Source organism: Grus americana, chromosome 20, assembly GCF_028858705.1.
Source record: "Grus americana isolate bGruAme1 chromosome 20, bGruAme1.mat, whole genome shotgun sequence".
Classification (NCBI taxonomy): Eukaryota; Metazoa; Chordata; class Aves; order Gruiformes; family Gruidae; genus Grus; species Grus americana.
In genome coordinates this window covers 10,431,486-10,442,808 of record NC_072871.1, presented here as the reverse complement: position 1 = coordinate 10,442,808, position 11,323 = coordinate 10,431,486, and the positions used below count along the sequence as shown (strand labels likewise).

At 45.2% G+C, this 11,323-nt stretch overlaps 1 protein-coding gene across 9 annotated transcripts; it reads left to right on the top strand.

The window, feature by feature from the left end:
* The first annotated feature begins 532 nt into the window (after positions 1–532).
* On the top strand, positions 533–11,315 carry CARD9 (caspase recruitment domain family member 9). Of its 9 annotated transcripts, none has more exons than XM_054849265.1 (13): positions 533–705; positions 2,575–2,789; positions 3,904–4,041; positions 4,466–4,791; positions 5,216–5,395; positions 5,596–5,745; positions 6,228–6,353; positions 6,476–6,667; positions 7,226–7,267; positions 7,877–7,922; positions 9,224–9,294; positions 10,037–10,131; positions 10,981–11,315. In XM_054849265.1, coding segments are annotated over exons 2-13 (1,551 nt in total). In that variant the 5' UTR covers positions 533–705; positions 2,575–2,605; the 3' UTR covers positions 10,982–11,315. The 9 variants fall into 9 exon arrangements, 8 of the variants coding, with proteins under 8 accessions (XP_054705240.1, XP_054705236.1, XP_054705238.1 ...); XM_054849261.1 differs by having other exon boundaries at positions 5,596–5,784; positions 10,969–11,309; XM_054849263.1 differs by having other exon boundaries at positions 5,593–5,745; positions 10,969–11,309.
* The last annotated feature ends 8 nt before the right edge of the window (positions 11,316–11,323 follow it).

The window sequence follows — 11,323 nt, the reverse complement described above, 5'->3', positions numbered from 1 at the left end:
GTAATTTAGGAATCGTGGGTTATGTTCCTGGCTTTGCCAAGACTTGACTCCCTTTCCCTCAAAATACTGAGTTGTCATAATTATGCTTGAAGCTTAAGGGCATCCAAAATTTGAGGAATCATTATAGAAATCATCCTTTTCAGCTGAACTCTAAATGAAGAGAGAGTTCTTGCTGCTACCTGCTTTCCTGTAGAAAGACGTTAATAACTGAAAGGCTATTTGAAGATCTTCTAACTCTGTGGCTTGTTTTGTCCCCTGAAATCAGCTGGACAGACCTATGCCTGTGACCTTCACTCTTTTTAGTCCTCCTGGCCACTACACAAAGAAACTTTCTGGACCCTAGCTGTACTTCAGTGGTACAGTTTGGAAAAGAAAACCAGAATGAGTCTAAAACCACTGCATATGTAATGCTGCTGACTTGCAGTGTGACTAGCAGTTTTCTCCTCCCTCATCACCCATTCTGGCTTCCCCTTTTTTTAATCTCTTTTTTTTTTTTTTTCCTTTCATTTCCCATCTCAAAGTATAGCTGAGTAGTTTCCCCTTTTCTTTTTTTCTCAAATCAGTTTTGCTCCTGGAATAATCTTTGCTCTAGCCAGAACATAAAGGGAGGCTGCATCCAAGACAAGTTTTCTCAGACACAGGACACAGATGTGTATTGCTAGACCAGGAGAGGAAGCAAGGAGACTTTTGACTGCACAGGCTCAGGTTGGTCCATGTAATGCAGAATGGTTTATATTAACAGGGAATTTTTTTTTTATTATTTTACAGCTCTGAAGTAAGGCTGTGGTGTTTATCTACAGGGGAATGCATTTCTTGTAATCTGCTGGGGCTGCTTTGATCTCAGGAAGAGCAGAACATTTTTCTCCATGATAAGTAATGACTAGTTCTATGTCAGTCCAGCTTGTTAAGGTTAACTAACAATGTAATGTGTAACAACTATGTGCTGAAGAAGTTTGGAGTCTTTGTGCTGGAGCAGAAAAACAATGAAGGTTTGAGAAGACCTTGGAGAGAGATGCAGTAAGATGTGTGTGAAATCCCAGACCTTCTATAACTGCTGATGGTCAGAACTCTGTTCCACCCTCCTGCCCCCAAACAAGATGACTAAAAATGTGAATACTAAGGTTTCAGCCTTCCTGAGCCCCTGGAAATGACAATGGCTACTGCAGTCAGCTCATACATGTGATATCAGCATAGTAATTAATGACTGAGATTTCAGAAGGTACTTGTTATGGAACAGTCTGACCACAAAGGGGCAAAGAAATAAAAATAATGCCAGCTTCTTCTTTGAAAGGCAAAGAAGCCTGAGTATAGAAGTGTTGGGTTTTCTGCATCTCTTTACCTGCACGCTCCCAGGCTGAGAAGTAGTAGTTTTTCTGCCCCTGTAGTTAATAGCAGGTTCTCGTTGTGAAGCAGGTAACTAGTAACGTCAGAGTACTGCTGCTGAGGGGGAACACTGCAGCAAGCTCCTACCAAACACATACACAGAAGCACTCCTCATCACCGGGAATGCTTCCATGGCCTCTCGGTGTGTCTGTGCATTGGTCATGCTGGTGGTGTTTGTGAGTGTAAATTGTTAAAGCTGCTCAGGTGGAATCAGAGGTAGATGTGAGAGGCTGCTGACCTCATGGCTTCCTGGTGCATGATTTGCACCTCTGTGTTTGCAGTGAAAATCATACACAGCTGTGCGTTCCCCTTCCCTGCACATAAAGTACAGCATGCAGAAAACCAGCTTTTGTATGATTACAGCTGAACGCAGTTAAGGCTATTGCTGTTGGGGGTTTTCACAGAGCCTTTTGTGTGGTGTTAGATTTGGTGACTGTGTGGTCAGACAGAATACAGGGATCTCAAATGCTGGGAGATAGAGAAGGAAGAGCATGAACTGTTTGTAAAGCAGATGCAACAGCTAATTTGGAAAGCTTTAAAGATGTTTGCACTTCTTCAGAGGATGCTTAGTTTCTTCAGAAAGTTGCGATTTGCCATCAGCTTATCCTGTGTTGTGTTCCACCCTTTTTGTATTGTTTATGGGGATTAAAGATTTAATTCTAATCATAGCTGAGCATCTGGAGAACCCATGGTGAAGTCAGTGAGATCTGGCAGCGTGGGGTAAGTTGTTGGGAATCTAAAGTTAGTTGGATTTTCCTCTGTTCATGGAGCTTTCTCTGACTTCTCTGTCGCCAGTGGACCTGTTGCTAAATAGTTTCACTTTCCTCTCCCAGTGAGATCTGGGAGATGTTCAGCTGGTTGGAGGGAGATCATCAAGCTTTAGTGACTTTTGTTTTCTCAGAATTTCACACTAGCTCTCCTTCACATGTGTGTCAGCAGCATTGGCACTAGCCTCGCAGCTGCTGGTATCTCCTATCTGGTACCACAGTGTTCTTTCAGGTGTGACTTAGTATATCACTGTGTTCTGTAAGTGATTTGGAAGCGCTGAGATAAAGACCACATGGGAGATGTGTTCCTGTATCTCAGAGACACTTTTCCATTCTCAGTCTGTTAACATACTTGGTTTCACCACCACCCCACTACTCTAGGAGGTTTAGAGTCTGCTTGTTTGTTTTCTGGTTTTCTTCCAAGACAGGACAACGCTGCTTACTAATACTTCAACATGTTGGAAGAGGATAGTGATGAAACATGTTGGAATAACCTGGAGAACTTCCGGGTGAAGCTGATCTCTGTGATAGATCCTTCCCGTATAACACCCTATCTTCGCCAGTGCAAAGTGATCAGCCATGATGATGAGGAACAAGTTCTTAACGACCCCAGCCTGGTCATGCGCAAACGGAAGGCAGGTGGGTTAAGTGCAGCCTTTGGCTCTGTGTATGCTCCTATGCTCTGTCAGCTCTTGGGAGCAGATTGGAACAGAGTGCTAACGGACTGGGCCTGAAGGAACGCATTGCTTCTAGGTTACCATCTGCCTGTGTTTAGACTCAAGTGTTGTAGGTGCTGCTATGCAGCCCCTTTCCCCAGCACATCATTGTGGGGAGAGGAGGAGTGGAGATGGCTCCATCAATGCATTCCCAAGCTGTGTAAGGGTAATGGGAGCACAGAGGAGGTGCGGCATTCTGGTGTTCTGAATCTCTAGATTAGCATAAGGGAGGGAGTTGCTTTGGTTTGACCCATAAGGCTGTTCTTGTGTAACAATTTTGCAAGGGGATATTTCCAAGATTAATTCAGCAGATGTTGTCCCTTGTTCCTATCTTCTGGTGTTTGAGGGAACACTGGCAATACATTAAGTAAATTCTTCATGACTGTTCTATACAGTTCTGTTCTTGTTTCAACCAGAGATAATGACAGAATTCATTATGCTATTAGTACGTCTTTTGGATTGGATTAACTCTATTGGTAAATTACTGACAGTCATTGAAAATTGTTTTCCCCTGTTTTCCAGATTAGGAAACTGTAGAACACAGAAAAGAAGCCCTCTGGGCTTGATTTGGCACAGAGTATTTCTAGACAAAGTAGGGAACTGAGCTCAAAGTCTTTTTAGTCCAGGCTCTCTTAGGCTTGTCCCTGCTACCTCTCTAGTTATGTGCAGTGTTCTTACACTAGTGGCCCTTTTTCCCCATGTTTGTCTCTGGTATTTGGAAGTGGAGCCTTGAGCTGCAGAAACTGTTGTGGTGCTTTGTTTTAGCTTACCTTTTCTGTAATTATCAGCAGGATAACAAAGCTATCTTCTGAGATCTGCTTTTTGCACCCGCTGTAGTAGGAGCTAGATACAAAGGCTAAGTTGTAATTGTTCCTTCACAGTTAAAATACTTCTGTATAGTTACAGGGTGATTAGCTTAGGATTTGATTCCAGGGACTTTAATCTGCATGTGGAGAAAGTGGAGCAATTTTTTGTTACGTTAGAAATAGGTAAAGAGATAAAAGCAACAGAATATTCTATTCATTTATTTATTTCAGGTGTTCTTCTGGACATTCTTCAGCGAACAGGACACAAGGGCTTTGAGGCGTTTATGGAGAGTCTTGAGCTTTATTACCCACAACTGTATAAGAAAATAACTGGCAAGGATCCCAGCAGGGTTTTCTCTATGATTATAGGTAAAGTTTGAGTTCGGGGAAAAAACAGCTCTTCATTTGGCGTTGCTGTACAAATTAAGGGGGTATCACCTCCACTTTTGCCTCTCCCCAGCTTTGATTAGCAGAGTCAGGAGCATTCCCTGGCTTGCTCCCTGTGTGCTTCAGAAGGGTTCCAGCATCACAGGCCAGACCTGGGAGGTTGGAGGAGGAAGTAGAAGGATCAATTCTTCCTTCTGCCTGTTCTGTCAGTGACACTGTGGCGTAGAAAGGCACAGAGCAGGGGGAAACAGCAGGGATAACTTGATCACGCGTGTCTTCAGGGTTTGCATGCTTGTGCATGGCATGTGACGATCCTGAGCTCCAGTGGCAAGTGGGTGGGAACCTGTGCTGTATGTGTCCGGGGAGCAGATAGGACAGCAGTGGCTGACGCCTGCCCACTGAACAGACACCGCTGGGGAATCTGGCCTGAGCCAGCTCCTGATGAACGAGATCATGAAGCTGCAGAGCACCATGCAGGAGGAGCGGCGGAAGGCCCAGGAGCTCACCATGTGGCTGCACACCAAAGAGGACACGATCAGAGAGATGTGGGTGAGGGACAGCCTGCTCCGCAAGCACCAAGAGCGGGCGCAGAAGATGAAGGAGGAAAGGGACAGCCTGGGCAAGGAGCTGCGGAAGTGCAAGGACGAGAACTACAACCTGGCAATGAGCTATGCCAAACAGAGCGAGGAGAAGAGTGCTGCCCTCATGAAGAACCGGGACCTAATCCTAGAGGTCAGTCACCCTTTTCTCAAGCTTCCTCCTTCTTACCTGATCCCTGGAAGGCTGTGCTGTGCACCAGACTTGTCTTTGCCCAGGATGGCCTGGACCAGTCCAGCATGAGGTTCTGTGCATGTTCTCTAGCAGGTGGCATGTCTTGGTGGTCCCTAGCTCAGCCCATGTATTACAAGTTGTGCTGTGAAGAATTAAGTCTCCCCCTCATTCAAGACTGGGCCCTCTCACAAGGGCAGTACAAAAGCAACATGTTGTATCCATTTAGCACACAGGCAGGACTCTGGTCCCCAGAGCACCAAACATCCTGAGGAAAACAGAGCTGGGGAGAAATTTGCCCTGTGTTTGTCTGAGGATGGGAGAGAGAACAGCTTTTGCAGGCCAGAGTTTTCTCCTTGTTACTGATGAGCTTTGAACCTTCTTGTAGATCGATCACTTGAAGCACAGCCTCATGAAGGCTGAGGATGACTGCAAACTGGAGCGTAAACACACGATGAAACTGAAGCATGCCATAGAGCAGCGCCCAAGCCATGAGGTGATGTGGGAGATCCAGCAGGAGAAGGAGTTGCTCCTGGCCAAGAATCAGGAGCTGGAGAACACTCTCCAGGTTGGTAGGGGTGGCTGAATATGGACTCCTGAGAAGCGATTGTTTGTAGCAGCCAGGGCAGCGATGGGGCTGCACTGAAGATGGTGTGGGTCAGCTGTGGCCTTGTTCTCCCAAGTCAAATAGAGCACTTAGGACTGTGGGGAGAAAGTTGATATGGAGTTTGATGGTTGCTGTATCTCAATTTTTTCTTTGTCCAGCAGGTTGCCAGGGAACAGAATTTAGAGAAGAGCCTCTCCAAGGAGACCCTGGAGAATGACTGTAGCCAGATACTAGAAGAACGCCGGGAGCTGATGAACACCATTTACAGCCTTCGCAAGGAGCTACGGCAAGCTGAGGTCCTCCAAGACAAAGTACGTGATGCAGTGCAAGTTCCTGCTGAGGGTCTGTCAGTAAGAGGCAGATGAGGCACCTGCGATGTCTTGCCTATGCAGCAGAGGAGCTGCTCAGCAGCAATCCTTTGCTGCTCCTCTCTACTGTCTGTGTTTTAGCGTGCCTTTTTTCAACAAACTATTATTTTAGCATTCTGTGTCTGTGGTGTTAACTGTTACCTGTTAATGCTTGTGTTAATTAACAGTCCCTGCCTCAGTCTGGAGGGTAATGGGAGCTTTTATCATGACTGACAGCTCGGGTACATGTAAATCGATCATGTTAGCAGTCATCCTAGTCATGTTGACCAACCTTCTGATCAGCCTTGCTCCAGCTGGACAGCCTGGCTGAACTCTGATGTTGCACGGAGGTCCGGCCATAGCAATCTGTGGAATGGAGCAGAAGTGGTGAGAGTCTAGCTCAGGCTCTGCCCACAAGCAGGGTGCTTTTGACCTTGTCTCAACAGTATGCAGAGGAAAAAGAGATGCTTGAACTACAGTGCACATCTCTGAGGAAGGACTCCCAGATGTATAAAAAACGGATTGAAGCTGTATTGCAGCAGATGGAAGAAGTGGCTTCAGAAAGAGACCAGGTGATAAAACATTCCTCTTGGAGCTGCTGCTAAGCCCTGCTTTGCTGCCTGAAATGGGCAGATCCTGTAACCCTGAATGTACTGTTGTGTGACATGTCATGACATGTTGTCCCTTATGCCAGGCGCTCCTGACCCGAGAACAGTTCTATGCGCAGTATTCCAAGAACCTGGTTGAGAGGGACACTTACCGCAAGCAGATTCGGGAGCTGGGGGAGCGATGTGATGAAATGCAACTGCAGCTCTTCCAGAAGGAGAGTCAGTTACTGGCTACTGAAGCCAAGCTGAAAAGGTTGCAACTGGAGCTCCCCACACCAGTACGTCTGCAGGGTTGTGTGATGGGTTGGGAAGCAGAGTTCAGGGCCAGAGTGTGGCTCTTCCAAGGCCTTTGCACCTAACCAGTCCGAGTTCAGCGGGCAGTGGCCAGCTGCCTGGGTATCCCTGTCCATGGAAATGCTGAGTTCAGAAAAATGAAAGATGTGGTGGTTCCTTTTAGCTCACTCTGGTTCCAGACGTGGATAAGCTGGACTGATGCATGCTAAGGCCTTCTGAGTTTGTGTTTGGAGCATGTCCAAAGATGATGAGGGGATCCACAGCCACCAAAGAGTGAACTCTATTTAGAGACTGTGTACGAGCCATTTTGATGAAATTGGGAGCAGGGTGTAAGGGTGCTAAAGTTTCTGAAACTAAATTAGATATACAGGGACTTTTAATTAGTATGGTGTCTTGTGTACTTTCTCCAAGTGGTCAGACAGGAGTGTAGGAGAGAGGAAGTCCTCACTTCTCTTTTTTCTGGAGCTTTGTCTCCTGTGTTTTCCCTTCCTGCCACTTCCTTGCTTATGAGGAATGATTAATTCATACTGCTTTTTTTTCAGACCTCTGACCTGGATGATACCTCCTCCAGAGATTCCCAGGAAGTGAGTAGGGTGCCTCATTTACCTGTTACTTTCTTCTGGGATGGTTTTGAATTTCTCACTTGTGCTCATTTCCCTAAGTAACAGCAGTTTTCAACCCATGGTTCAGGCTCATTGCAGTGATACCAAAAAGTACGGAGGCAGCAAAACAGACCAGTGACAGAATCTCCCCGTGTTCTGAGATTTCCAAGTGTAGGATGCAGTTATGGTGTTAGCCAGCAACATTTATTGAGTCTAAGCAAATGAGGGGAATTGAATTATTTTGAGTTGCTTCTAATTGTCTCTCTTGTGCGAGACAAGGCAAAAATAAGTCTTACCTCGGGGACATCTGTAGTAAAGAGTTTTCACTTAGTTTGTAACTTCAGTGTGAAAGTGATTGTCACATTGTAGGCCACAAGTATAAATGAGGCCAAAGGAACTTGATATATTCATGGAGGATAAATCCATGAGTAGATCTGTAACTTGTGGCTCAGAAAGTCTCCTGTTGTGCGGACAGCAAGATGCACTAGGGAAAGATGGGTTCTACGCATGTCCTGTTTCTTATATTCTTCCATCTGTGTGAGACAGAATTAGGGGCAGTTCTCATGTTCTTGCTTTGTTTCTGTCCTATAGCTTACTCTTCATGGTCATCTAGATGAAGATACACAACCGACTAAAAGTAAGGCTTTTCTTGGGAAAACATAGAGTAGAATTGAGAGGATAGTCCAGTGTTTCAAAGGGACAGGAAAAGACATTCTTGGGGTTTATTTTTAGTGAAGAACAGGTATTCTGACTGGGGACTCAGTTTGAGAGAGATGCTTCTCAGTGGGGTGTGCTTGGCACTCTGAGTAAGACCTCCTTGAGATGACTCGGAACAGGTACCCATAAATCAAGGCATTCTGCCATACCACCATCTGCCTCCCCTATAAAAGGGAGAACACGTCCCAAGATGCTGGCAACAGTGAATGTTTGTAAAGCTTTTTTTGAGAGAAAAAACTCCACAGGCTGTCATGGTCTCTGAAAGGGTCTTTCAGATAGCTGTATGACCTGGGAAAAGTGGCATCATTGGACCTTCCTGGGACCTCAAGTCCTTTTTTTCTGAGGTAATCTGTCTACTGAATTTGTCCAGGAAAAATCACCTGGTGCCTTTGAGAAATAGCTCCTGGGTGCCTTTTTCCCTCCCTCCTCTTGCATTTGTGGCAGAGCTAAGAAAGAACAAACATCCTTCCACTTCAGCTGGACCATGTGGCTTTCTCCAGGGATTTTTTCCTCCCCTCTTCCCTTTTATGTTGCAAGCTATTTTCACAAAAGCAGAACCATGTAGTTAACGCTGTCACTAGTTCTGTTTCTGTGGCATCCCCAGTGGAAATGACTCAGCAGTGTGGAAGGGAATTAATAGACTCCTCTAAGAACTTGAAAATCTCTTTCAAAACATGTTGAGAAAGGAAGGAAACTAGCACAGTAGAAGAAATTTTCTGGTTTGATCTCTTGAAAGATCGAAATGATCTTTTCATTCATTGAGATGGGAGATTTTTCACAAAAGCTAAACAACAGTGATCCAAAAAGCCTTTTATTATTCTACCTCGCTCTGTTCACAAACATGTATCACAATACCTGATCACCACATAAGGAGTTTCATTAAAATATGGTCTGAATGTGAAGTGCCTTGATATGCGTAACTTAGTTGTTAGGCAACAGGGACAGAAATTAGAAAGCTGCTGTCCCTTCCTGAGCCTGATGGGGAATTCCATCACCCTAAGGAAGATTCAGGGTTCAAGTAAAATGAGAAGTGACTCGTGCATCAATCACAGGACTGAATCCTGAATGTTTTGAGATTTGGTTTCAGTTCTGCTGTTGATTCTGTGTAGTGCTGGGCAGCAGTTATGTTGCAGCTGTTGCTGTTTGATGAACTGGTGGAGGGAGAAGTTACTTTGCAATGGCAACTGTGACTAAAGCTGTGATTTTTTTTCCTTCTCTTAGAAGACTGCCCTGAAGGACAAAACCAGCAATTTAGCACTCGAGAGAGCAGTCTGCCTCCAAAGTCACCAAGTGTAAGAGAATCTTTGTGGGCTCTTCTTTACCATGACTGGGGTTTGTGATCTTTAATGTTTTTGTTAATGATGGATTTACTACCAGGTTTGAGAAGCATGTAAGCAGCAACTGCTTTTTCAAAAATCTGAGCAATTTGTGCAAAATTCACCCTCCAGAAAGGGTGGGCTCTGAACTGCAGAACAATTATGGTGGTTATTTCTCCATCTGTGCCTAGAAATTTCTGTTAACTACTCTCTGGCCTTCATCTCTGGGAATGGATGTTTTCCAGTTTAATTGTCTGCAGTATTACTGTTGGTACAGGAAACGGAATCCCAAATTTACAAACGGGAGGGAATAAAGATGGTAAAACTATGTGAAACAGATGTATGACCATCCTGCACACAAAATAGTGGACAACCCAGAAATAAACATGCTGTACTTCATTCTGCAGGCCCAAGCAGGTGCAGGAAGCTAGCTGTAGGCAGTGGACTCTTTCCTGGAGGAGGGGTTTGGTAGTGAACATTTGAAGGCATAGGCTTCCATTTTTTTCTCCCTTTTTTTATATGTAAAATGATTCATTGCACAAACAAGTTGGAGAAGAGAAATGACCAAGCTTATCTGGGTGGTGTGCAGCCTTTTACCCTGCAGAGGCCAGATGCAGTACATAAGCCACCTTTGCAGAGCAGGTTTGTGCTACCTGGTGCTGACATTTATCTGATCTTCACAGGAATCCAGTTCATATTTGTTTGGATTTCTTTCCAGTTCAAGGACTGTAGCTTAGCCAACGAGGAACTGGCAGAAAAGGAGCGGAAGAGGATGAAGGACTGCTTTGAGCGTTACCGAAGGTCTGGACTTTAGTAAGCAGGACTGATTTAGACATATCTGTGTTACTTAACTGATTAGCTGCTTGTATTTCCTCTTTCCTGTCCAGCCCGTCCCAAGTTTGATTCATGGAGGGCATAAGTTCACTACAGATCTTATCCTCAGAGTCTCATGGTTCTAGTTGAACTGGTTGAGACTCCTGCCTTAGTACCAGAGGTAGCCAAGGTAGTAATGATTGCATCTGCTCTGGACCATGCAGGTGGTTCCACAGCAGGGAGTTGGAGGGTGCTCCAAAGAATTGCTAGTTTATTAAACTCGATAGATTTCTCCCATGTGAGTGAAATCTGTCTGACATTCACTGTCCATCTGACATACTGCTGACATCCAAGACCAAGCTCCCACGACTGAATGGGACAGGTTTCCACCCTCTGTCTTCTTCAAACGCTCTTGTTTGAAGGCCTATTCTCCAAACGTCCGGTGTCTTCACTGGTCACTGCCTTGATGGAGCATGAGACCGATGACAACCTTGTACAACAGGGATCTCAGTTCTAGCATTAGGTAGAAGTGCTCCTCATGGCACTGTAAATGACTCCTCTAATAAAAATAGTGCTGTCAGCAGTCAAAGAAAGGACTTTGGGCAACGTTTCTTGGCATCTTCAACTGAATGTTGACAATACGCTACACTTTAGGAAATATAAGAATGTCTTCGTCAATTTAGACGAGTTCCCTTTGCTTGCTACCACTCACAGCTTTATCTTGTGTGAGCTCGCTAAACGCTAAGTGGATTGATACATCTTGAACCTCCCCAGTAAACTCCCCAAAGCATTCAAATGCCACTTGTTTGCAAAAAAATCTAAAAATGAAACGTCTAGTCTTGTTTTCAGAAAAAGAGCACTGCGCAGGGCACCGAAGGACCGGCACCACGAGGCCGACTGGGAGAACACCACCGGCAGCGACAACACTGACACCGAAGGCTCCTGAGAGCAGGAGCCAACCTGCGAGGGAAACGCCAGCCTGGCCGGAGGGGCTGTGCCCTCTGTACTATTTATCTCTCAATGGACGAGTTGGATTTTAAAACCATGTAACAAACATTTATGAGAAGTTGATGTTTGTAACGGGACAGCGTTTTTTAGCTCTGCTGTCCCCTTGTCCATCTCTCTCTTAGAACTGCAGTGCTGTGAAAGGGGTGCGGTGCACAAATAAAATAAACAGATTAAATACTTACGG

What these genes read in the sequence shown, in the direction of transcription:
- CARD9 (XM_054849260.1), top strand. Translation starts at nt 2,606, where the DNA reads ATGTTGGAAGAGGATAGTGATGAAACATGTTGGAATAACCTGGAGAAC. An exon ending in CATGCGCAAACGGAAGGCAG is followed by an intron (nt 2,790 to 3,903) that starts GTGGGTTAAGTG and finishes TATTTATTTCAG; the next exon opens with GTGTTCTTCTGGACATTCTT. An exon ending in CCTCCAGAGATTCCCAGGAA is followed by an intron (nt 7,268 to 7,876) that starts GTGAGTAGGGTG and finishes TCTGTCCTATAG; the next exon opens with CTTACTCTTCATGGTCATCT.